The following is a 27665-nucleotide window of genomic DNA, read 5'->3' as shown; positions in this document are numbered from 1 at the left end:
TATATCATCTTGGTCATATGTTAATTAAACTTGTTAATCGCATTCTTTTAAAAGTGGGGAAGAAATTCTAAACTTTTTAGGTTTTCTACATGTCCCCTGTGGGGGTGTAGGGACCAGGTTGGAGCTGGGGAGGTGGAGGATCACGCTGACAGTGGATCGTGGATCCAGGCGAACCCCCCGCCTTGTGCAACACACATCTTCTATTCTGCGGTAAAGATGGCGGCGTCAGAGGGGGCGCGCAGCGGCCGGATAACGGCAAAACGATTCTAACTAGCTTCAGTTTGACCGAATATAGCCAACCGGGTGTCTTTTATTACTACTCGGATGCCACCCGGAGCAAGGAATTAGGGGCAGTCGCTGTCACACGCCGGGGTTGGGATTTTATTGTTAAAGGCAGGGTGGGTGGGTTTCACTGATAGCCGCTAACGTTAGCTAACGGGCTAGCTAGGCGAGCTAACACGGGCTAGTTTTACTTTAGCCCACTGAAAGAACGGCGAGGAGGGGATTGAGGAAGAGTATTCGGGCCAGGCCGCTCCAGCTTTGGGGGAATGTGAACCAGACGCGCGGAGGGGGGTTTGCTTGCTTCGTCCTCACGCCAAACTACCGGGATGGGACAGCAGGTTGGCCGAGTCGGTGAGGGTACATCGACCGGGCTCCAGCCACCACAGCCCCACGCGCCCCAACCACACCAAGGGAAGGGGAACCGGGGGAGCGGCGTCGGGAGGAGACCCCGGGAACCCGGCAGTAGCACCGGGACACCACCAGGCAGGACAGCTCCAGTCAATGTGCCCGATCCAGGCATCAATATATTCACGCAGCATTCAGGTAAAGAGAAATAAATACTTGTCAACCTACAAGCGGAGGTAAAATCTTATTTGGATTTTTTTTTCTTTTCTGCTGATTCGCTAACCGACTCCATGCTATTTGACAACGACGCGTTAGCGGAAATAGCCATGCCATCCAACATTAGCTTTCCATGCCTCATCCATTTTACTGTGTGTTAATTTCTCTATTGTTTGTGTATGCACAGAGAAGCGAGTTATTTACTGAATAGCGGTAACAAGATTGCCGTGATTTCACGCCAAGTCATGACTTTGTTGGGGCGTATGTATGTGATGCATGTCACCAAATGATCCGAAAAGAGGTCTACTGTTCCTAAAGAGAGGAAGAGTCTTCTGTGCTCGATTCAAGGGGTCATATCCAGAGGTTAACTTGTTTCCTCCAAGACCCCTCTATGTGATACCCTGTTTGGAAACACTGATTCTTGCCTCCGGTGGTTGACTAACAATTCCACTCCATTAACTCACAATAGAAACCACCTCAGGCTCACGTTACAGCACCTAGTGGGTTTCACATGCTCGCTTCTATCCTCTGTCTACTGTTACAACACGCTCAGCAAGATGACTGCTCAGATTGATCTAATGGGAAATGTGTCAATTATTTAAGTGACCTTCTGTGATTATATGTTGACACAGAGGAAACGTCAAGGTTTAAGACTATTCCTTTCTTGTTATACTGTTTTTGTCATGTCTGTCCTCAAGATCAGATAATACATAAGGTAACTCATGATTAAAAAAAAAAAGTAATGTGGGTTTGGGCCCCACAAAAAACAGAAGAGGTGCTACCCGTGTTTCAGCTTCAAAGCAGTGTATTCAAGTTGATATCTGCTTGCAGATCTTCAGTATCTTTCTGTTTTGAGTCATTGAGAGTCGGCGCGCCTTCTTCCTCAAAGCCCTCTCAGCTGGTTGCTTAATGAGACTTCTGGGGTTATAAGTAATGGAGGCTATAGCATATCCATTAGGTTTGCATGATCTCATATTCATTATAATGTATTTTATTCACAAAGAGCTTCTCCTAATCGTTTGCTCACACATCTTGATTGAACACTCGGAGCGTAAACTCTGTCAAAAGTTTGATGTGTACATGCTGCTGGCTTGGTTTCTCATTCGTATGTGCCCTACAATGAATGTTTACGTCACACATGCCGCATATATGTAAAACTGCTGGCATAACTCGCCTAGTTTTTTCCACTGATGTCCCAGACCAAACGCCCTCCCATCACTGCAGTGAGCAAGGACACATGGAAGGTGCAACCTTTTGGGAATGGAAAGCATTTTCAGTTCCTGGCTCTCACATCTCAAAAGTAACAGTTCTCAGCTTGAAGTGCATACACAGACAGGCAGACCCACTAAGTGCAACACCGCTCACTGTCGGCACTGTTCTGTTTTCTCCAGTGTCGGGGCAGGAGTAGCCTTTTTATAGCATCCAGGATGCAGTCACACAGCCACTCTGCAGAGAGACTGCTACTCTTCAAAGCACACAATAATAGAGATTGACAGACCACGTGACTTTCGCGCATTGCATGCCGGGAGGTGAAGGCAGGACATTTAAATTACCGCATCAAATGCAAGCATTTGCAGCACCGCAAAACGTTTTTTCTCACGTTCCAATACCGTCTTGCTTTTTCTTTTCTCTCCAAAAAATAATGTACAAAACGAAGGAGAACAATGCCGGTCCGTACAAAGACAGACTCGAGGAAAAGGCAAAGAAAAGGTACTTGGAAAAAATCAAAGGAGTGAAAGGGTTAGACCCTTACGAGCACACAGACTGGACAAAAGACATCAGCGTGCTGCCCAACTTTAACCACGCTCAGATTTATAATTACATGGTTCTTGGAGTGAGTGCATACACTCATGACGTTTTTAGTAACTTCAGGTCACTGCAACAGGCCCAGGTGCAGTTCACGGACGGATGGGTACAGGACCTAGAAATGCACCGTGTTGAGCACAAGACCATCGTACGCACAACGGTAAGTTTACCTGTCTCACAAATCGTCTTCATAAATACACATTCGTGAACCGTTTATAAATAGGACCTTTTAGCTCACGGTAATTAATTAGTAGTGCAAAGAATATATGGTATGCATTACAGAAATGTAGCAGTGATAATAATATTGTATGCTGTAATCGTACTGGGCAATCACTGAGACAAAAATCTGATGAATCCGATAAAAACCAAACGCATTTCCCGTCGACTTCATGCGGCTGTCGTTCGCCCGGCTTGTGCAGTTAATAATACAACAGGTTCTTGGCATTTTTTGTTTCTTTTTATCGCTGTGTAACTTATTTCAATTGAAAGCCTGCGTGCGCTAGTACCTCTTGCCTTGGGTTCCCACAATCCTTTGCGGTTTTACCCCTCAATGACGTCACATTTTCAATCTCTATAGAACAAAGACTCTTAAGTGAGGAAGCTTGGAACTGTGCTCTGTCTTTCACTGAATATAAAACTGCCTTTTTGCTGGTAGTCTATTCATGCGATAATGATACAGCATTATCTTACATTTTAAAGGAAGCCCTTTTGATTATTAGGAAGTATCTCTTACCGTTTAGGCTAAAACAAAAATGATTGCTAGTTTGTTAATAGCATTAGCAAATCCAATATATTTGCACTTTACAAGCTGAAATGTATGTGTCACTGGTGCGGTTTTAGTATGACCAAAAGCCACAAAGCAACTTGTTATTTTTGCATAATGTTTTGTGAGGTATGAAAGCTCCTTAAGTTCATATTATTTATCATTATTTTGTGGGAAAATAAGTAAATTATAAGTTAGTTATATAGTTTGAGATTGCTTATCTGTTCATTTGGACGTCAAAGTTGAGATGTGCTTGATTGATCCTATGTGGGAAAATTCTGGTTCCATTGCAGCAAAATTAAATGTTAATATATTGTATGAGTCAACCAAGTAGGTGAGGTTTTGCTTTTTTGCAAAATTGCTCTTTGATGTACAGTAATGTGCAAAAAACTTGAGTCAGGCTTAATGTATTTATATTTCGTTTCCAAGCAGCCAGATGTTCTTGTCATTTATGTTTTTTTGAAGTGTTGTTGAGCAATAGTGCTCCAGGCCTTCTGAAGGTTTTTTCCTTCAGAACTTTTCTTTGGAAGTTGGCTGCCTTGTCACTCATATTCAGTACCGTCCTAAGCATTAAGAGAAAGAGGTTTTTGTTTGTAAAGCTACTTAACACTGTCCTATGAGACATTCAGGAATACGAGGTACCTAACTCATAGGTACACATAACAAACAACTTGGCAAAGAACTAATTTTAAATTGTATCTTTTGGCAGTTGTAAAAACTGTTGTGAAAACAACCCCATTTCTGTAGTTAAGTCTATGAAAAATGTCAATGATAAAACAGTTGGACAGAAATAAAATTACATTTTTGCACCAACAAGGTGATTCCTAAAGAACTGTGAGCTGAAAAGTTGGGATATGTCAACATGGTGTGGATGTGGTGTTGGGGGTTTTTTACAGTCAGTACTGCATGGTGTAAAACCTATCTAGAAAGCGTCTGGCTGGTAAGGCCTTCATTATTTAGCATAACAATGTTCTCAAACACACTGCCAGTGCAATAAAAGCACACCTGGTTAGAAAAACCCACTATCAGGAAACACTATCAGTCATGGATTGGCCTCCTCAGAGCGCAGACCACAACATTACTGAAGCATTGTGGGATCATGTTTACAGAGAACTGAACAAAAGTGAGCCAGCATTCAAAGAATAGGTTTGAATATCCTTCAAGAAGCCAGTAAAACTATTCCTGAAAGCTGCTTAAAGTAATTACAGGAAAGCTTGCATAAGAGAGTTCAAGCTGTGTTGAAGAATAAAGTTGGTCATATGAAATACTGACTTTAAAGGTTGTTGGAACTGTATAAACTCTGTTTGTGACATATATCACATTTCCATGTATATTTGCAGGTTTCGGTAAACACCATTTTCATAGCAAAATATAAAAATGGCAGGTGTTGTGAGATTTTTTTGCACAGCACTGTAATGTTTATGTATGGCTTTGCCAGTCACACCAGCAGGACTCATGGGGGGTAGTAACATGGTGTGCTATCTCCTACAGTGTGGCGACCACAAGAGAGTGCATCTGAAAGTTTACTGACTAACCTACACACCCTTATAGTAGTCTGATTAGCCTAACAGCAGACACATTAGCCCAACAGCCAACATCTATACTGGATATACCCCAGAGGAATGTGCGTTTACCCTCGATTCCCACATTTGAAGTTTGTTCTCCATCGCTTTGCTGTTGTACTCCAACAGAACAGCCTCAGCATCAGTTCCAGTCAGTGCACGTCCACTAAGAGTGTCAGCAGTCATTGCACTCCTGAGATATGTATTTAAGTGTCAAACAGCTGAAGGAGCGCTTAGCACTGTTAGTAGATATGGGCAGATGTCATAAATGTAAGCCTCCATAGTTCAAGGTCTACATCACAATGTTAGCAGTACTAACCTTATGCAGACTCTCAGCCACGTCTTAAATGTTTAGGATGTTTTCAGTATTCAAAAATGTCTAAAATGACACGTTTGGTGATTTCCCAGCTGCTTATTTGCTTGCTAACGCACAAAAAAAGGAAAAAAAACAAAAACTCCAACGGTGCCAGAGCGGCAATTAAGCATCACAAAGTTTGACCAGGCAGTGACCCTGTATCCACTGACATTAACCCCAATTATCAGCTTTCAAATGTATTTCCATCACAGCATTCGTGAGAGTATGCAGCCGGAAAAAACAAAACCTCTTAAACACAACTGTTTAAAAATCCTAAAATACAGATTGTTTTTTAACTAATTGAAAAAGGTTTTTTAAATGTATGCATACAGGTTACACATATGCGGGATTATGGCTGTTGACACCACTGAAAGCTACAAGTTGCATTAATCCTGCTTCTACATAACAAACATTATACTTTATAACAGACTAGCATACTTCTTGGGTTTAATGATGCCTTCTTGAGATGTAATTGAAAGGTGCCAGTCTATGAGGAATGCACGTTTGTCTGCTGAACTCATGCTTCTGTGTTGCTGCCTGTCTTTCTCGTGTCAGAGGGTATTATACGTGCACATGCTTTCTAGAGTTTTTATCAGTATGCCACATTTGTCGTTTTAGGGCGACAAATGAGGCTGGGGCTGTTGGTGTAAATTGGCTGTCGATATGCTTGGCTCGTGGACTCTGTTTTCGCTCTGAGACATCTGTAAATTGCAGCTTTGGGCAGGCTTTCTCTTTAGCGAATTTAAAAAAGGTGACTCTGCCCTTGTCCCCTGCTGAAGGTTTCCTCAGTTCAATTCTAATGTGGCATCATTGTCTACAAATAATACCCCAGGAGAAAGACAAGCCGGCTTTAAAAACGCTAAGCTGAACGAGGACAAACAAGGAGCAGACTGCCTCTGTGCTGATTCAAAGAAAGCTGGTCAAACAGTCGCCTCTCAGGGTTATTGGTTCAGTTGCAGTATTGGTGAATCGGTGGCTGCAACATATTGATGGTCTCCCTCTTCAGCACTGTCAGGAGTTCAGAGATGTCATGTCTGCAGTGGGTTCATCTGATACACTGCAGTGGGGGGAGTGTCCTGTGCTCTTGTAGAAGAGTTGAATGTGCCGATAAACTGTGAATAGAATTTCTGATTCAAGGTTGTGCTGCAGTTTGTCACCATTCACAACACCTTTACACAAGATAACCTACATTTAAACGTGTAAAGAAACCCCACAGTCCTTCTGAAAGGTTTATAAATTTAACAAAATAACAGTCTGATCTATTTTTACTCTACACAGATCAGAGAAACTGGGACAGATCAGTAGATTGGATTTTTTTTTCTTTTAAACTGCAGTACTGATGATGCACATGGAGCCAGCTCTATCTACAATACAGTACTGGTAAATCTGCCCAGAGGAGATGTGAGATTTCTGGATCCAGGATTCAAGGACGTAAGCTGATTTGCATCACGGGTGAAATTAGATTAGAGGCAAATCTGCTTTTCTGTGGACTCTATGTGCTAAAACTCCCAACAACCAGGATAAGTCTTGCAGCAGGCAGTGCAGTATCCTGAGATGGCTGTTTCACACACCTCAGTGGCTATGGGGAGGATTTGAATTCCCTTTGTGAGATAATATCTTGGATTTAAGATAATATGTTGATAAAATAAGCTTCTTAGTCCTAATGACTCCCATTAACCACTAGGAGGAGCCATGACCACACCTCCTCTGGGTGAGAAATTTGGGTAAAACTGATGAGTCTGATTGTATTAAGTGCGATACAGCGGGTGCTGCACAGAAGCAAAGTCTTTCTGTGCAGATAATTTTAACACTGATAAATATGACTTATGCCTGAAGATTACATGCACCGTTGTGCACTCTCATGATGGTTGTGTGTTAAATAATTTATGTTGGTCTGTGCTTTCCTCATGCCAAAGCTGCTCTGTACTGCAAACGACTGAAACCTCTCTGTCAAGCAGACTGATAATTTGCTCCTAGCCCAAACTTCTGCTGACTCCTGGATGTAGAGACAGGCCTCGATCCCAAATCGGTCTAAGAAGAGTTAAATGTCCGTTAAATGTTAGTGCTTTACGATGAACAACTGTTACCACGCAGGAAAGAATTCAGTTAACTGAGTGTCAGCTATGATATTTGATAAAATTGAAAAAATAACAAAGTAGAGATTAAAAAAAGAGCTGCCTTTTTCCCAAAGTTTTTGTTTGCTCGCTCTTCAACTCCCAGTTGCAGCCTTAAGCCTTTGCATCTGCTACCAGTTGGTGTTGTAGTTCCCCAAACCGCAATCCTAGTTTTTTATTCCTTGGCCTCAACTCTCTGTGGCTTTTATCATTAAAGGGTGAGGATTAATCAGAACAGTGAGTGATTGGCAGTGCAGATGGTAAAGTCATCTCTTGCATCTGTCAGCTTAAAAACACCAAATGTTTTAAACTTTGTAGGAAGATCTAACCAAATTGTTGAAGTGGCTCCCAGTAAAATCAGTTTTCACTGCACTGGTGTAGCACTGGATATGGGTTACGAGCCAAACCCCTTAAACGCTGATTCGCTTAGTCCTCTGCTGCTAGCATTATCATCTCTTCTTAGAATGAGCTCCCTACTGCTGGCATTATCGTTGCTGCTTATCTTATCTTCTCAGCTGCAGGCTGGAGACTTGGCTAGAAATACACACTTGCACATGCTTACTGTAAGCAGTTGCACACTTGTATTTATGTGCTCGTACACTCTTTCTTCCTTTACATCCCTGCTAGTGAAGGTGTAATGTGGTGAAGCTCTTACTGCGGATTATGTGGTGCGTCCTTCTCTTTGCGCATAGTTGCCCACCAGCTGACCGGCCTATGAGAAATCCTTAATCTGTGTGCCTCATGGCACGGCTGTACTCCAATATCCTGTGTGATACATTTGATTACTCTAAGAGTTCAGAAGTTCAGAGGTTTTTTAAACATTGCTTTCAGAGATTTGATCTGTTAAGGATCGTAGGCTTAATTTTATATAATTATACTGCAATAAATAATATAAAATAGATAATTAGATTATGTTTAAACCAAGTAGAGAAACAATCTAACTAAGCAGTAAGCTGACAGGGCATATACATTATATGTAACCGCTCCAGTGGGTCAGTTTTGCAGCCAGGGGCATTTCCACTATATTGTGACTATGCATATAATGTGATATCCCCCTCGTTTGGCTCCAGTTGTTTCTTTAAAATGACTCAGGGTAAAGCAGCTTAAACCCACACCCTAGCACAGCTTAACCACACCATACACCGATTAGCTGTTCAGACATGAAGATTAGTCACCGGGTCCTTTTGTAAACACGCTGCAAAAACTGAAGACAAACACAGCAACGGTAACGAGGAGAGTGTACCCTTAGGCTTTAGAAAGTTCTGTCCTGGTGGTCACACCTCTTTACCCGTAAGAAGCTGTCAAAATAAACACCTTGGTCTGAAGTTTTGTATCATCCACATATGCAAGAAATTAATATTTTAATCCCTGCAGTCTGAGTTATTATTTTGTGTGTAATAATATGTATTTCCTTTATTGTAATGAGCATCGATTGGTGATGACTGGTCAGTTTGTGTCACTGAATCCATTTTGGAAGCATTATAGCATCATATGGCCCTCTTCTTCCCTGCTGTCACATTACAGTAGCAATTAGTGCTGTTGCCAGCACACCTAGAGGGAAGCACTCATACAACTCATTATTAACCCATAACAAGCTCCGAGAGGGGAGAGACGGGTCGAGGCATCAATTAAGGCTCCATTCCTGGATGATCCAACTGCTCCTTAGGCCCGTCCTGGTGTTCCACTCCCTTATTGGTGTGTTTGATGTAGCCATGGCGCTCTACATGGGCATGTAATGGATGAATAGAGAAGAGGCGCTTCCAGCAGGGGCCTGTAAGTGCATGTGTTAGCATTTACTCAGAGGGGTTTGCAACACCGTTGAGGGTGATGTAACTCTGCCGGTAATAACAAGAATGAGCTGTATGCGTAAGAGCATACATGCATCATGTATGTGATTATTAGGTGTATATGTAAGCAATGGAGCCATAGCTGATGGACTGAGCAACTGTTTCAGCAAGCAGAAGCTCCATGTTTCCATTTTATCAATTTCAAGTGCAGGGAATTCATTCCTGTGCCAACGCGCGCGCGCACACACACACACACACACACACACACACACACACACACACACACACACACACACACACACACACACACACACACACACACACGTGATATGTCATTAATGAGGCTATTGTCCTTTGTCTAGTCCTCATGAACAACAACTGACTCTCTGCCATTTCTGTGGATTTCTGTTGTCTGTTCCACAAAATGTAGATGGATTTCTCATAGTGCTGTTGATGTCTTAAAAACAGATTCATTTACTTACATAATGTTTGCCTTTTATTTTTTTCAGATTGGGGGGGTTTCAAACAGCACTTTTATTTGTAAACCACTTCAAGTCTAAATTGTTATTTTATTCAAAACTATGTTACTTGAAGGTTGTTACTTTATTACATAGTGTAGCCAACACACAGTGTGAGCAGTGTTTCGTGTCCTTGGCTTCATGTTACAAATGTGCCAAGTAGTTGTTATATCATTGAATCATTGACTAATAGTTTCCTCAGTCATTTTCTTGTTTTGTCAGTTAGAAGTCCAAAACCAGAAGCAGACGATCGAAACCTAAATAACAAACCCATGTTTTAAATTGTGAACTCGTTTTTGATAGAGTTACTGTAGGGTGAGACAAAGTACTGTAGACGTGCTTTCTGCTGTGTAGCAAGACCTTTGGGTTAAGAGTGCTAGTAGGGCACATGCCTTCCTCCTGCTGACTGTATATCCACTGGACAGTGATCTAGTCACACTGTACTAGGGAGCTGACATGTTTATTATCAGAGTTTCTCACCTGAATGGTAATGTCTAGAAAAATTCAGCTTAGCATCACATCTGAGACACTTAAGGCGTTCTTAACTTTGCTTAAAACTCGTACAATTAAACAGCATCAGACGTGTTGTGGATTTCCTATTTGATCCAGATGTTTAAAGGTATACATGGTAATGTGCTGTACAGAATGTAAAGCCACATGTCCAGGTCATTTGTGAAAGGCTTTTTCTTGACTTCAAACTCTCCATGAATGTCTTAGAAAGTCTCCTCTAATTCTGCAAAACATCATAAACTCTTGAGAGATTTATGAGGTTGAATTAAGAACTGGATAATCGTCGCTAAATATCAAAGGATAATCGGTGGTGCCAGGTTATAGCATGCATTTCAGCCCCCAGGTCTCTCTTTTCCAGGATTACGGAGTGAATACAGTGCAGGATCTGAACAGGCTTGTCAGGCTCGCATAACGTCTTGTGTAAGCGGGTCTCATCCGCAGTATTGTATAAGGGTTTTGTTCGCACTTCCTGCATTCAGCCAGTCGTTTATCTTCACACCGTCGTCACTATGTGCTTTGCAGAGTTATTCCTGGATGTCATGCTGCCATGTTTTGTTTTGCAGCAGCTGAAAATACCACCTTACCTCACTGGTCACAGGCTTAAGATACAATCAGCATTGTTTTTGATTAGGGTGTGCAGAAGATATTACTGTGTTGTTTACTACTCCCCACAAGGTGCTTGGCTCTTGAAGTGACCTCTTTATAGACACTTGTAGGCGCAAACATTCAAACAGCTGTTGAGACAGCCAGGGGAATGGTGTCATCACTGATATCTGTGCATGTGATGCACAGATATGTGAGTATGTGTGCTCTTGGTACAAGGGTCACCTCTGTCGCAGCTGTCTTGGGGGTGCAGGCTTGGCATACCCCACAGACACAAACACCCGCTCTGCAGCATTCAACACAAAGCCATAGTTTCTTCAGTGAGCACATGTGTTGCACATCACAGCACATACACTCACTGAGGCACCCGGACGGGCACACGACATACCCCGCGCTGGCCAACTGCTCGCTCAGTCAAACGTTTCAGCACACGAGGCCAAGAGCATGATTGAAGTATTTCATCATTTAATGTGATCGGGTTGAGGCCTTGGAATAATTAGTGATGGGGTTTCTTTTTCTTGTAACTGGAATTGAGATTTCTCAGATTGAGACCTTTTGACAAATGGCATTGTGTCCCTTTTTCATTAAGACATTCCTGGGAAGCGCAATCTGATACATAGATATGTAAGAGGAGCAGCTCTGACAGTTGGCTCAGCCTGACTACAGCAGTTGCAGCCATGATCGTTTATGCACATGCATCAGAAGAAAAGTGTGGGTCAAAAGGACCCCCCCCCCCCCCAGAGGAACAAGACCGGCCATCTGCTGTTGGCCACAGCTCTCACACACTCCCCAACACACATACACGCACACATGGACACGTCCTTCCTCACTGCCATATACCCTGCCCTACCCCCAAACCTCTGTATATGCATGCCCCCCAACCACATGTCTTTTTTGCGCTCTCTCCCTCTCTCTCTCTCTCTCTGCCGCTTTTTGCCGTCTTTCAGAGTGGGTTCAGACTCCAAACATCAGTCATGGGTGTCTGTGTTCTCCAGATGGACTTTGGAAATCTTGACTCCCTTAGGCCACATCAAAGCTAGTGGGTAGATTTCAGCAGGAGGCTGGTATTCACTACGGTAATAACAGAAGTCGGGGTGGCTTAAGTCAAAGACTACATCAGTAAATAATTTGACTGGAGATGCCTTTGTGTCTCTCTCTCGCTCTCCGATTGCTGTGTGTACAATCTACATACTCCACAGTGAAGGCGATGACTTGGAGGGCTGCCTTGAGCTCCTCAGTCTCCATTGTCTGAGACACAGTTGGATTTTTTTTTTTAAAAACAGTTTGGAGTCACAGTGAACGAAGGGAAACGGCGTTTTTGTGGATACTGAGTCTTTTTGCCATCCAAGCCAAAGCAGAAGATGTACTGGGAACTGTGGCTGAGTCAAGTCACAGCTAGTGCTGCGTTGCAGTGCATGCTGGTCCGGAACAAAGGTGGGCAAGTGTTGTATATAGATATTGTTAGATACTGGAAAGTGTAGACAATATACAGCTGCATTGTTTGAGACAAGATTTAGGTTGTGTTTACAGCTTTTGCTATGAGAGCAGAGAGCTTTTCCCATGTAGACTGTGTACCAAATTATGAAGGCTAAGAATGGGGAAAAAAGATAATTTCTTGATGAATTTTTGCCAGCTTTGTGTGTCTGTGATTAAAGCATAGTTACCACTCAGTGTTTAAATTTGACTGGACTGCTCTGGGGAAATTAAGTGTTTTAATGTGGTTTAACTAGATAAAGCGTTTTCCTTAATCTCTCAGGCTTAATGATTAAAATATAGTTTTTCATCAGAACCTTGTCTACCAGAAGAATTGTGAACATCTGTGATTGTTCTCCCATTTGTTGTGTTTTTGTTAGTTTTGCAGACTGCTGATATTTGAAATAAAGACCAAATCTGTTGCTCCTAGGAATTTATAATTGTTGCATCAGACGCATCAGACAAAAATTTAGATGGTCTCTAAAAACTTGAGTCCCTTTTATTACTTCCTGTATAATGAGGTTGACTGGGCTCTTCCAGGAATCATGACGCTATGGTGATGATTGGACGGTAGATGGTGCGTTGGTGCGTGTTGTGTCATCTTGAACATAACCTGCATGTCTGTGATCTCAGTGGCAGTGCTGTTGCATGGCAGGATGGTCTGTTTCAGTAAATAGTTCAAAACAGCCTTTAAGTGCCAACACCAAATTGTTCCAGGTTCAAGTCCAAACGATGGTTTAACAGGACAGTCTGGTTTGACAGTCAAAGTGACTTTAGTGATGCTGATCCCAGAGGAGGAAATCTGCTATGAATCAGCTAGTTCCTTTGTTAAACATTTGCCTGTACATGTAGGTGACATCATGCGTTATATCACTTCCATTTATTCTCCTGCCATCATTTTGGGGTTTGTATTGCTTTGTTTATAAACATAAATCAGAACTGAAATCCTATACGTTTGGAAACTACAGCCTCCAGAATAAACTCATCTGACTCTGAATATGACTGAGATTTATTGCTTTCAGTTACAATCTCTATGTTTTAGAAAGCAATGTGAAAACCAAATTGGTTGTTTTTTCTCGCTAATTAAATTGTAAAATAACATTGTACAAGCATATTACATGGATTAGGCGTTGTTCTTATTTAACAAACGCATTTTTTATGTTTAAAGATGCTCCAAAAAGTTAAAAATCAGGGGGTTACTCGATCACTTTTGGCACACGACTTCCATACTCTTTGGCAAAAACATGCATGTAGCAGCTTCTCTGTTTGCTTTCAGTTTCTTGTACTGATGTGACTTTTCTTCATCCTGCTTCCCTTCATTCTACTCCCAATCCTCTCCCACTCTTTAAGCAGCTGTCCAGACATGCAGCAATGTTGGGAGCAGCTGTAGAGCACTGTACGTGTTAGCTACGCATGTATTCGTGTGCGTGTGTCATTCAGCCCCTCTTTATGTGCTTTCCCATCCCATTGGTTTAATAGCTCCTCCTCTTTTTTTCCCCTTCATAAATACAAATGCAAAGACACTCCCATCTCAGATTGTACCTGGCCCACAGCAGGCCTGTTTGTGTAGCTAGAGATAAGTGAGTTAAAGAGAGTTGGCCGAGTGAAGTGATGCTTCTGAGGTGCCTGCAAGCAAGCAGCAGTTTTGAAGATGAGTGGGCTGCTTTGAGTGGCCATAAACTCCGCACAGGTTTCAGACTGGGGACTCGACCTCGAAAGACAGGTAGACGGTCAGCAGGATGGGGTCTTAAGATTATGGAAAAACGTTAGGATTTTTAAATGCTGCTGTGCTGCTCTGCAGCTTTTTGTGTTCAGTTTCTGTCAAACGGGATTGTTAGCTGGCAAAATTCCTAATTGCAATGTTTTGTTTGGTTTTGTTACTGTATTTTTCATTGTAGGTGCCAGCCAGCAGTGGAGTTGTGATCATGTTGTTCTCCTGTGTGAATGAAATCTCTCTGATAGTCATAGTAATGTAATGTCTTTTCTTTTGCTTGTCCTTTCGTACCAGAAGCTCTGACAGAGGCGGTGCGCTGGAGCTCCAAGGAGAACCTTCTGGGCGCGGCCGAGAGCGACCCTAACCTCTTTGTTGCACTTTATGACTTTGTTGCTAGTGGAGACAACACACTCAGCATCACCAAAGGTAAACCCGAGTCTGAATTTGGGAAGGGAAAAAACTGAATAAGCTCTTTAGGTGGTTCATACTTTCTTACTAACTCCCTCGCTGCCACAACCTCTGGTTTCACAAAAACTTTAGTGCATTCTTTCTGTGCATCATCACTAAACATTGTTGCCTGGTTACAACAGAGTGCTTGAGATTTTTGTCCACATCACTGATCATTATACCCACACCTTTCTAAACAGCACTTGTTGCAACAGAGCGCAGGGATCAAGTTAGCACCACCTGGAAAGGTGTCGTCCAGTTATTCCAAAGGAATGTTCTGTGTCAATAGAGCTTATCTCATGACATCATCAATTATCTGATCTTCAGACACCCACACATGACCAGCTCAAGTTTTATATGCTATAGTTTCCACGCTGAATAATACCTGAAACACCAGTGATGCTCATGCTTTGCCATAATTACAGATTTCTTATTTGCTCTGCCTCTTAATGCACACACTCTTTTAGTCCAGACCTCTTTTCTCTCATTCAGCAGCACTTAACCACTCATCCAGTTCTCCCCTGGGCAATAAGCTTAAAATATCCTCATAATATTTTTCAGACATCCAGGCTTCTGTCACCATCCAGTCTAATGTGTTTAATGTGGCAGCGCGTTAATTATCCATCGTTTTAAGACTTCCATGGCAGCTGCCTGGGATGGAAATGATGTTTAGACCCTGACTCATGGAGTAAATCTGCGATTCCTGCCCACATGCATGCACATGTGCGCTCCCAGGCTCCACTTCTCTCTTGCTATCTATCCCACTCTTTGCTCTGTTGCATGGAAAACACCCAGCAGGCCTCTAATGTTGTGTTAATATGAAATCGGCTTGACTGTAATAATAACAGGTGGACGAGCGCAGCACGCGGACGCCGGTCACAGAAGGGGTCTTAAGAGGCCATGTCTGGGGCTAATCATTGTCTCTTCTCTGTGCCAGACCTGACTAGGCTAGGCCAGACCAAAGCCCTGCTTCAGGCACATGTGGCTCCCAGTGTGAGGCAGCAAGACAGTCAGTGTTTCCACTCCTACAAAACTTGGGCACACAAGGCAGACACACAGGAGACCAGTGGATTGGTGGGCTGGATATGGATAACCATCTTTGTTTAATGTAGTTCTCCTGATTGCTAGTACACTGTGTTTAGTTTTATGAGCTAGCCCTGCAGCACTGGTTGGTTGAATATTAATATGACTCTAACAGCACTCACTGTAGCTATTTTAGTTAAGTGTTTATTGCACTGTAGTGCTTAATATGAACAGCCTATTACACAATCCTTGTATCTGCTATTTCTCAAAGTTTAAACTAACTAATGATAGCCCAACACTATGTTCAAATCAACTTTAAGCCTGTGTTTAAAAAATGACAGTAGCATTGCAGGAGGCACCGTGGTCGTCTGGCAGTAATGTTCCTGTTTTGCCAAAGCAAAGAGTCAGAACAGTCTGTGTATTTCTATCCTTCATGCTGTGATAGAAGATAAGCATTGCAAAATCTTGTTTGTGAGTTTTATAAACTTCTGTCCACTTTCATCTGCTTCTGCAGCCGACCTCCTGCTTCCAATTTTATTGCACCAGCAAAGCCCCTTGCTTTATTTTAATGCCCCCTAAAGACCAACACAGTCTGTCATGATGAAAGATGCTGAAAGGTTAATGGATTAGTGAGTAAACTTGGCGTTTTAGTGGAGGGTGAGTGTAAAAGATGGATAGACTCAATATCCTCTTCCTTTTATTTTGTTCTACAATCACACCTAACCTACATCTTCCCTCTTCTTTTCCACACTAAGCTATTTTCTTTTCCTCTAAACCTCTGTCCCACTGGCAAGTCTGATCACCGCTCCTTTCAGTATTTTGTTGTGCCTCCCGGTTAAAGTATCCAGCACATCAGCCTCTCCGCTCCCTCATGTCTCTCGCGCTGACGTCAGAGGCAGACAGATAGAGACAACACACCAAGTCAGTACAGGCCTAGTTTTGCCTAGCCCTCTGTGACAGATATGATGTGCACCCAACCCTTTTTTTGTTCCATCGCTTTTGATGTCATTTCACTGAGGGGCGAGTCATGCCCATGAAACCTCTTCTTTCTGTTTGACCTGTTATCCAAGTATTACAGCAGTGTAGTGACTATTTGAACTAGTTGTCTTTCATGTTGTGTAACAAAACAGACAACAAATCAATTAAAACAGGATTGTCTAGATACCGATAAGCTGACTACTCCTTCATTTTAATCGGCACCTTTTAATATGTTTGCACAACCCACTCATGTGTTCAGGTGAGAAGCTGCGTGTGCTGGGCTACAACCAGAATGGAGAGTGGAGTGAAGTGAGGTCTAAAAACGGTCAGGGATGGGTTCCCTCCAACTACATCACACCGGTCAACAGCCTGGAGAAGCATAGCTGGTACCACGGGCCCGTTTCCCGCAGCGCTGCAGAGTATCTGCTCTCATCACTTATCAATGGCAGTTTTCTGGTGCGAGAAAGCGAGAGCAGCCCCGGACAGCTGTCCATATCTCTGCGCTATGAGGGCAGAGTGTACCACTACCGCATCAACACAGCCACGGATGGGAAGGTAGAAGGATTGGGTTTAAATTATTGAACAGGCTTTGTGGACAGACTCGCTCTCTTCATGATCTTGACTATTTTTTTCTTTTTTTCCCCCCTTATCCACCTTCATGCTTCCTCCCCATCAGGTGTACGTAACATCTGAAAGCCGATTCGCCACTCTGGCCGAGCTGGTCCATCACCACTCCACTGTACCTGATGGTCTGGTCACCACGCTGCACTACCCTGCACCCAAATGTAACAAGCCCACAGTGTACGGTGTGTCACCCATCCATGATAAGTGGGAGATGGAGCGCACAGACATCACCATGAAGCACAAGCTGGGAGGAGGCCAGTATGGGGAGGTGTATGTCGGAGTGTGGAAAAAGTACAACCTCACTGTGGCTGTCAAAACACTAAAGGTTCGAAGAGCAATTAATGCATGTTGACTATTTGTTTATCAGAGATTGCAGCTGTAAAGTGTCACATTTTCATATTTGCAGCTGTGAATTATGGGGCATGACCCAAAAAATGATCACAGATCACCACCTGCAGGTGGACAGTGGTATTACATGTGATTAAGCCTAATGTTGCTGCACCATTTCCCATTTCTGTCCAACCCACTGGTTTTAACAAAAATGGTTTTCTTTTGTTTCTATTTGTGCAATGACAGGAAGACACTATGGAAGTAGAAGAGTTTTTGAAAGAGGCGGCAGTTATGAAAGAGGTTAAACACCCAAACCTTGTTCAGCTGCTGGGTCAGTATTTATGAATACTGCTAAACCCCTTTTTTCCATTTTGAATATAAATTATAATTTTCCGTGCCTTTTTAAAACATACTTGCTCATGTTTCCTTCAGTATTTATTTTAAACCAGTCTGTCCCCCACAGGTGTGTGTACGTTAGAGCCTCCATTCTACATTGTGACTGAGTATATGCCACATGGCAACCTACTGGACTACTTGAGAGAGTGTGAACGCGATGAGGTGAATGCTGTTGCGCTGCTATACATGGCCACGCAGATCTCCTCTGCCATGGAGTATCTGGAGAAAAAGAACTTTATACACAGGTAAGGGGAGTGTGTGTGTGTGTGTGTGTGTGTGTGTGTGTGTGTGTGTGTGTGTGTGTGTGTGTGTGTGTGTGTGTGTGTGTGTGTGTGTGTGTGTGTGTGTGTGTGTGTGTGTGTGTGTGTGTGTGTGTGTGTGTGTGTGTGTGTGTGTGTGTGTGTGTTCATGCTGCTTCTTTTACTTGTCTAATATTTGACTTGTCTTTTTCTAATTGTCCACTTTTTCTTGTTTTCTTTACCTCTCAGGGATCTCGCAGCGAGGAACTGCCTGGTCGGTGAAAATCATGTCGTGAAGGTTGCCGATTTCGGCCTGAGCCGGTTGATGACCGGTGACACCTACACCGCCCACGCTGGGGCCAAGTTCCCCATCAAATGGACCGCACCGGAGAGCCTTGCCTATAACACCTTCTCCATCAAGTCTGATGTCTGGGGTGAGCAGTGCAGCTTTGCCAGCCTTGTTTTGCCGTCTTGAACTAATTTTCAGTGTGCTCATCTTTGATCCTCTGAACTCATTTCTCCGACAGCTTTTGGAGTGCTACTTTGGGAAATTGCCACTTATGGCATGTCTCCCTACCCGGGTATCGATTTGTCTCAGGTCTACGATCTCTTGGAGAAAGGCTATCGCATGGAGCAACCTGAGGGATGCCCGCCCAAAGTTTATGAACTCATGAGGGCATGTGAGTGCATGTTTTTTTTGTTTTTTTTTTTAACTGCCTGTTGTTGCACCACATTTCAGAGACACGCAGGGAGTGCTTGTCTGTACAAGTTTGAATGAAGTGAAACAGTAATTATGTGTAAATTTGCATAGTGCCTTTCAAGAAACCCAAGGACGCTTTACAAAAGAGTATAAATAAACCAAAGTAAACAAAGATTGATGGCTTGTTATTGTCTCATTGCTTTCATGTAATAAAACCTTTCCCGTCTTTGTGTTTGTGTCATGCTGTTAGGCTGGCAGTGGAGCCCGTTGGATCGACCTTCGTTTGCAGAGATCCACCAAGCCTTCGAAACGATGTTTCATGGCTCGAGCATTTCTGAAGGTACAGGAACGTGCAGCTTATGACATGTAGCCTCTAAACCTGCCTTCACTGTGACTCTAAAGTACATGCACTGACTTGGCTGATCATGCAAACTGGGTCTTATTTAGCCTACTGACCTTTAGTAACAAGGCTTTAGGTAATTCAGTTAAATATGTGAGAGTAGAAGAATTAAAGGAGAGAAAGAACAAGTGAACATGTACAAACAGGAGTTTAACAGTCTGTGGAATCTTTTTTTCACTCTCCTATATTCAGGTTTGATTGGTCAGTAAACGAGCAGCGCGTAGTTTGTCGGATTAAAGTAGTAACTGCCCCTTAGTTGAATGCTTTTTTTCTTCTTTGCACATTGCAGAGGTGGCAGAGGAGCTCTGTAAGACAGCATCCTCTGATCACAGCGGACCGCTGCAGTCTTTCAGTCATGATATGCCCCTGTTGCCTTCCAAATCTCGCCCACTCCACAAGCACACAGAAAACAAGGAAAACATCGAGGGTGGACTGGACGGCCGCACCGATCACAGCACGCACGGTCACTCAGGTACAGCCAGCCGTGCCCATGTCACTGCCAACCAGTCGGGTGCTTCACTTTATGATTCTGCAGGTACGCCGGAGGACACTGATTCAGAGAGTCAGCTGCAGCGACGTCAGGCCCGCCGTCTCAAAAGAATGGCTGTCATTTTCCCCGACAGCTGATCGATAACCATTGTCATCTGACATCTGTCATTCATTTGGCCGACCAGCAGCAAAAGCCTGCATGCATTCATTGGTCAGCATAATTATGTCTAACTGCCTGATCGTTTAAGTATGTTTGTTTTTTTTAATCACCCATGAAGCTTGCAGACACTAAATAAGCATAAATAACCCACAAACAAATAAATATTCAACAATGAAATAATAAAAGGAATACAGCATGAATGCGCTCTTTACACGAGGGTTACAAATGACGTTCTCGTCTCTCACGATTGCAGAGAACATCTCCTTTATAGTAGATTTGGTGAACATTTGTCTGTTATCCTCAGACTCTTGTGAGCACTTTTGTCCTGCCTGAGATTTAACAGCCTCAAGTTTCCTGTACAGCTGTATTTTTTTTTAATTGCATTAAAATCAAATGTTTTAAGCATCCTCAAGTAAAAAGACACCAGCACTACGACGTGATCCTCAAACTCTAATACAGTAACCTGTCTTTATGTTCAAATAAACAATTGCATCTTCACTGTGACACAGTCATCATCTGATTAACATAAGCTTTTGTTTATTTTCTCTCTTGGTCTATTTGTGCCATTAATATTATTCCTTCAACGCAATTAATACTTGATGATACATCAATACTTCACTGTTCACTCACTCTAATATTAAATGTACATAACATTGTCTGTTATTTTAAGTTATTACTTATTTATTTGCTTTATGTTGGGTTTTTGTGTGTTTGTCTGGTGTGTAAAATGGTCTGTCAACCCTTCGTCTCCGTGTACCTTTCTTCACCTCCTTATGTGACTGTGTCAGTTTTGTCCTGATGTGGTCGTACTTCACTAAAACAAGGTGTGAATAAATATTTTGGTTCACTGAAATAAAAATCATATCCACGTGGGCGAGGGCGTTGATGCCTCTGTTTACCTATGTTTGTTAACTAATACAGGAACTAAGTGGAGCAACCACAGTTTGGAAGTTAAATGTAAATGAACTGAAAGAAAGCCAAATATGATTCTATAATAAGTCCTTAAGCTTTGGTCCATGAACTTGTGTATTCACCAATAAAGAAAAGAAAAGTGTAAAAGAGTTTTTGTTGCACAATAAACAACAAAACTAAAGTCCTTTAAAACCCCATTATGGTTCATCACTGTTACTCTAAAAGTGCCTATAAGGAAATAATCGGTGCACAAACATTGAATGAACATCCTGAATCTCAGCATTTCCTCTTTCTCTGTTTTATTTTTAAACGTATACAATATTCATAAAGAGAGGGAACTGTGTGGGGGCTATCTGAGGTTTATTGCTTTCCTATCTGCTGCTTCACATCACACAGGTTTTCTAAATGTAATGAAAAAGCGTTTGCAGCTTCCTCTTTCATTCGTTTCACTTCATCTGCTTGTTTGGTGAAACTGCCCAGCGTTCTGTGCCAATTTAAAGGTCAGCAGAAGTGTAACACAAATGCAGCTTCCTCTTTGAGCGTAGCGACAGAGCAGCTTTCTGTGTTAGAGAAGTTGTGCAGTTTCTGTTGTTGTTCAGTCCCTGAAGTGTGTTCATTATCTTTTAAAACAGCAGCTTGTAAATCGGTGAATTACTGTGTGCATTTCCTTGACTGGCACAGGCTCAAAAACAAGTCTGTTCACCTTCTGCGAATGCTTTTTCTCAGCTTGTGAATCCCAAAGGAGGAAATATGGAATGAGGGAACAGCCCATCTTATTACAGCAGCATCAGCTGCCTGACATGAGTGACATTGATGCATAGATGAGCGAGACAAAAAGCAGTTTTTCATTATCGGTCTCTGTTAAGCTATTAAGCAAGCTTTTAACAAAGATACTTGTGCTCCTGAGTTCAGTCGGTCTGATATGATTGTGATTCCTCCTCTTCCTCTTTTCTTTCCAGGTTGGGCGTCGTCTTTGCTCGGAGGGGACAGCCGATCAGGCAGCTCCCCAGCCCTCCCCAGAAAGCAACAGTCAAGAGATAAATCTCCCAGCAGCCTTTTAGAGGATGCACAGGATGTGGGCACATTTACGCGAGACCGCAAGACTGGCTTCTTTAGCTCATTTATCAAAAAGAAATCTTCCTCTTCTTCCTCGTCACCGTCTTCTCAGCACCAACAGAACCTTCCAATGCCACCCAAGAGAAGCAGTTCCTTCCGGGAGATGGAGACACAACCTCACAAAAAGTACGAGCCTACACCCGATTTCAGTGCTCCTCCTCCCCTGCCCCAGTCAGACAGTTTAGGGGGCTTTTCTGCGTCTCCTTCCCACTCACATGGGGAACCCATCCAGGCACAGTCTCGCTGCTGCGGGGCAGCTTTTGGACAGAAACCCTCTGGGGGAGGCTTTGGTTCACAGGTGACAAGTGGTAGCAGTTGGAGTGGGCTGGCTGGCTTTTTTACCCCTAGACTCATTAAAAAGACCCTGGGGCTACGGACAGGAAAGACATGCTCCACAGACGAGGGTGGAAACATAGTTGGTGGGCCTAAACCTTTCCCTAGGTCCAATTCTACCTCCTCAATGTCAGCTGGGCTGCCAGATTTGGAGCGCATGGCTCTGACGTTACCCAGGAACCGCAGTGCTAAACCGCCTCTGGAGAGGACTGCCTCAACAACCTCTCAGCCAGAGAACGGGGCTGCACGGCCATCAGAAACTCTGCTGAGGAGGATGGATGAGGGGACTGCACAGATCAGGGAAAGGCCCAAAGCCAAGCTACTACCCCGGGGCACTGCTGTAGGGGTGAGGGCACCAGGGGTTGGGGGGGAAGGTGGGGATTCGGACAGCCTGTCCCGAGTCAGGGAGGGTAGAGAGGAGAGTGGAGGACTGGACAGGCAGCAGAGTTGGACATCTCCTTCCAAGTCTTCTGGCTTGAGCATGTCATCAGCTGCAGCAGGTGGGCCACCTCACAACCACAAAGTCCCAGTCCTGATCTCTCCCACACTGAAGCACAGCCCAGGTGACGTGCACCTGGTGGGGCTAGACTCTCAGGGGAACCGCTTTAAGCTGCTGTCTGAGCACCAAGCAGACCGAGACAGGCCACGCCTCGTCAAACCCAAGTGTGCGCCGCCTCCTCCCCCTACTCTGCGCAGTCTGCAACACTCCTACAGCGGCGACGGAGAAGAGCAAGTCGGAGGAATGCCTGTGGAAGTAAATGGGGACACATTAAAAGGTCAAAGGTCAGGGCGAATGTCAGGAGGAATGATGACAGGCAGACCATCAGTGCCACCACCACAAGTGCCTCCAGCTTCTTCCGCTTCCTTTTCCTCTTCTTGCTCTGCCACCACAAACACAACCCCCACTAAAATGGCCAATGGGGCCACCACCACTGCCCCCTCGCACACAGCACCGTCTGCTGGTTCCAAAGTGGCACTGCGGCGAACTAGGCAGCAAGTGGAGAGGGCGCCCTTGGAGCGGGTTAACCGCGAGGTCTTGCTGGAGTGCGCGGAATGCCTGAGCAGCGCACTCCACGCCAGCTCCGAAAGCCCCTCCAGCAGCCAGGTTCTGGACGCTGGCCATCAGCTGCTAGACTACTGCTCAGGTTATGTGGACTGCATCCCTCAGATGAGGAACAAATTTGCCTTTCGAGAGGCAGTGGGGAAGCTGGAGCTCAGCCTGCAGGAACTGAGAGCCTCGTCGTCAGGAGGTGGGGGGTTGGGTGGCGTGGGGTCCAACACTGTACTGGATAACCTACACAGCTGTATTAAAGAGATTAGTGACGTAGTGCAGAGGTAGCCACTGTGACATCACAAATCGCCACCTCTAACTACCCAACAGATCGCTTTGATTCCTTTTTATGTTTGTTATCTCTGCAGTACCTCACAGTATCACCACAGAAAATAACTTCTTTTTTTTTTTGTTTACAAATCAGTTTGATAACATGCCAGTGTGGACACTAATTTTCCTCTAACCTGTACATATTGAGAAATAATATACCAAACTAAATTCAAGTCGCACCATAAAACGTTTCACCACAACTTCTTTACGTGGCCTTGATGTAAAGGCGTGTTTGCTGCCTGAATGTCGTGTGTCAGCTGTGTGTAGCCAGCCAGCAGAGTAGGTAAAGCTCACTCTGCTTCCCCTCAAGTTAAACTCCAGAATTGTTTTACAAATATGTAAGCGTACCGTTTTCCTCTGTGTCTGGAGAACTGAGTGATCGTGAGCCATTTTGGAAACTACATTCATGTGAACTCCTTCGAGGTACGAGGGGTGGTGGGGGGGCGTTCTCATAGGCCAGTGGACAAGTGTAAAAAGGTTATAAATAACACCCACACCTGTTTTTCCCTTGTGTGGGGTTAAAGTCTGGTTTCTTTTCTGGGGTTTTTTTAATAGTTACCGTGAAATTTCCACGTCCAGCTAATTTAAATAAAAGTTTCAGTGATTGCCTACAAAAGTAAACGTGCATTTGACAGATATTCCCCGCAGCTCTGAAACATAATGAACGAACACGGGCCGTCACTTCACAGAATTTGTCTTTGCTTCAGTGACTGATGTTCACACCTTAACGTAGTGCCACAAAAATGGGGAATCTCCCCAGCCCCTTGAAGCATTTCATTAATCATGTCCAGTTATTCTCGCACGCTGCTTCGTTGTTTTGTACGATGGAGCTGAAACACGTGGAGTGAGGAAAGAGAGCACAGGGTAGCACATGAGCAGGTGAACTGGGACAGTGTTTTTATAAGTGTCCTTCTGAGTGTGGACAGTGCTGGATTCCCTGTAGCCTTGTCATGGCCTCAGTGCCTCATTCTTCAATGTAAGAACGCTGCGAAATGCAGAGACCTACTTTACACTAATCACACAGTACTGAGCTCTCAACAAACTGCAGTATGTCTTCAGCACATGAGCAATTTGTACATTATTTGGTTCACAGAAAAATGCTTTTTAGAATGTCTATGTATGAACTTGAATTTTAAATTATTGTTGTTTGGGGGTTTTTTTAAAGCACAGACCTATTTTAAAAGAAAAGCTATGTAAATATTTGACTTATTTCATTTCCAGGAATCAAAAGATTTATCTGTGGTCACAGCATAAAAAACAATGTTTCTGACTGAAGAGATGTATTTCAAGACTGAGGCCCATCCACCCAGATCTGATTATCTGCTTTATGAATGTATTCTTCTGTTCTCAGCCTGGTTGAATGTTCAGCTGCGTGTCTCTTTAATCTCTTAAGGTGCCATTTTTTTTTTTTTTTTTCCCATTTAATTTACTGGCCCATACTTTATTTTGATCACACTAAATAAGTCCAGAGATATTTGCTCTGTTTTTGAGCACAAGCAGAATTGTGTACAGCACATACACAACTTGTATTATTTTCCTTTTTGTTTGTTTACTTGCTTTGGTTCTCATATTTATGTACACTGGATACGGCCTCGATCTCATTGGTTCATTCACACATGCTCTGTACATGTAAAATTGTAAACACTGCTGCAAGTCTGTAACACTTTTAATGCCTTTCAATGGCATGTTTTTTGTTTTTTTCTAAATTTTGTGGTGCATTTCATTCTTTATTTTTCTTGTTATTGTGCGTCAGTAAAATTTCCCTTTTTTTCCCAAACAAGATGCTTTTAGACAAGCTGATTTTTGTGCATTTTAAATAATATGAAATGAAAAATGCCACCTTTCTTCACAATTCTTGGTGCCTTTTTGTGAAACAATTTTTACACTGTCACTGCGAGGACTCACAGAATGTTCAAGTCCCTTATTAAAACTCACATGCGTTATGTTTCAGTTTCAATGACATTGTAATCCTGTCACTGCAGTGTCGGTTTCTGTCATTTGGAGGTTAACAGCCAGATGCCAACATGTGCTTTCTGGCTATATTGGATATTTGCCAGTTGGTGTCAGCATATGTAATAAATGCATTAAAATTTAGAAAGAAGAGATGGTAGAAACACCCTTCAACCACATTATGATTGTTGATATTCCATATTTTGTCCACCAGAGGGTGCTCTGCGACTTTCGGCAACACAGCGTAAATGGTAAATGGCCTGTATTTGTATAGCGCTTTACTAGTCCCTAAGGACCCCAAAGCGCTTTACACATCCAGTCATCCACACATTCACACACACACAGATTACCCCAATAAACGTTAGGGAATTTTGTTTTTAGTTCTGTGTGTCTGAAAGAAAAAATATTGGATCAACAGTTGTGTCAGTCGGACTCTATTTGGAAAATCTGTAACTAATCGGGTTTATTTGTGGCTGTTAGTGCGGTCACACAAATATCTGTCTGATCTGATCACACTTCAGTCTAAAACCTTTAGAACTGACAAGCAGTTCTAAAGGTTGGCCTTAGTTTCTCTTTACTTTCTGTGTGAATTCGCCTTTTTAGATGGTGAAAGAAAAAATCCTGAAATCATGCATTTCAATTCCGAACAGTTTTATTTATTTTATTTTTTAAGCATTCAGTCGTTGATTGTCAGCGAACTGATTTCGTACCAACTCACAAGCCTGATCTCAAGACCAATGCTGTTTAATATTTAAACCTGACCACAAACTTTCTGCTCATTCTCAGTCCTTTACATTGACTTTATTTATGTTTTTTGACTGCATTAATCCTGTAGATCTGTTTATTTTGTCTTCTCGTGTCTCCCTGTTGTGGAGTACAGCTCTGAAGAACGTGTGTACGTATCAATATACCAAAGGCCGCGTCTTCAGTTGTATGAGTGCAATGTAATGTAAAATCAACACACAGACACACCGTAATGAAATATGTGAAACTAAACAGGGATGAAAAATGGCAGATGTTAACATTAACTTTTTTATTGTACAAAATATATATTTTGTGTTTTGTTTTGTTTTTTATTTAAAGCTCACATTATATTACTGTGAAGTTTTGCTTATCAGTGTTAAGCCTATTGTAAATAATAAAGATATTGATGAATACTGTTTGGTTTGTGTGTTGATGGTTTATTTGTAGTAAATTTCAAGTGGACCAGACGATATTAGTATCACAGGTTGACACTGTCAGGGCATTAACTGATTGTTTTCCTAGTAAATACTCTGCTGGTTATTATAAATCAAATACAAGTTGAAATATTCAGATGTTTCGTGACCGTATAAAACAGAAAAAAGGATTCAGTGAAGAAGACCAATCTTTTCCAGTTATACCATCCATTTTCTTTACCAAGCCATACAGTATAAAATGCTTAGCATTAAAATTTTAGGATGTTACTTAATGTATTGTCTTGATTCAAGAATGAGCAAATCAGTTGATAATAATAATAATAATAATAATAATAATAATACATTTTATTTGAAAGCGCCTTTCAAAACACTCAAGGTCGCTGTACACAGTAGTGTATAAGTGACTTATCCATTTATAGACACATGGCAGAAATTTAAAAAAAAAATGTGTGAGATCCCAAACATGTTTTAAAATGATAAAATGTGTGAGCTAAGAGGTGGAGTAATTTTGAGCTATTTGCATTTAATGCTACTTTATACTTCCACTCCACATCAATTCAGAAGAGAATATTTTACTTTTTAGTGTGTAGTAAGTAGTTAGTAGTGACTCTAATTTGTTCATGTAAATTGGGACTCTTCTTCACACACTGAGGTTAATTATGGCGTTCCACAGGGTTACATGCTGGAACCACTTCTGTTTACATTAAACATGCTTCTCTTGGGCAGTGTGATTCAAAAGCATAGCATACATTTTCACTGCTATGCAGACGATACCCAGCTTCATCTATCAATGATGCCAAATGATACACATCAATTAGTCTTAAAACCTGGATAACTTCTAATTTCATGCTTCTAAATTCAGATAAAATCGAGGTTATTGTACTCTGCCCTAAAAATCATAGAAACATATTGTCTCACCCAATATTTACTCCGGCTGGCATCACCTTGGCCTCCAGTAATA

The 27665-nt window shown here is 42.6% G+C and overlaps 1 protein-coding gene across 5 annotated transcripts; it reads left to right on the top strand.

Annotated features, from left to right (window-relative positions):
• Positions 1 to 99: 99 nt before the first annotated feature.
• Positions 100 to 26686, top strand: abl2 (c-abl oncogene 2, non-receptor tyrosine kinase). Of its 5 annotated transcripts, none has more exons than XM_005479139.4 (11): positions 100 to 825; positions 14346 to 14474; positions 16756 to 17051; positions 17173 to 17445; positions 17697 to 17781; positions 17914 to 18091; positions 18335 to 18519; positions 18613 to 18765; positions 19036 to 19125; positions 19475 to 19657; positions 21706 to 26686. In XM_005479139.4, the coding sequence occupies exons 1-11, from the start codon at positions 609 to 611 to the stop codon at positions 23532 to 23534; spliced, it is 3618 nt and encodes a 1205-aa protein (XP_005479196.1). In that variant the 5' UTR covers positions 100 to 608; the 3' UTR covers positions 23535 to 26686. The 5 variants fall into 5 exon arrangements, with proteins under 5 accessions (XP_005479196.1, XP_003440045.1, XP_025759076.1 ...); XM_003439997.5 differs by having other exon boundaries at positions 14343 to 14474; XM_025903291.1 differs by lacking the exon at positions 21706 to 26686 and adding an exon at positions 19721 to 20888 and having other exon boundaries at positions 105 to 825; positions 14343 to 14474.
• The last annotated feature ends 979 nt before the right edge of the window (positions 26687 to 27665 follow it).

This window comes from Oreochromis niloticus, linkage group LG23, assembly GCF_001858045.2.
Source record: "Oreochromis niloticus isolate F11D_XX linkage group LG23, O_niloticus_UMD_NMBU, whole genome shotgun sequence".
NCBI lineage: Eukaryota > Metazoa > Chordata > Actinopteri > Cichliformes > Cichlidae > Oreochromis > Oreochromis niloticus.
This window is presented reverse-complemented; position numbering and strand designations above follow the sequence as displayed.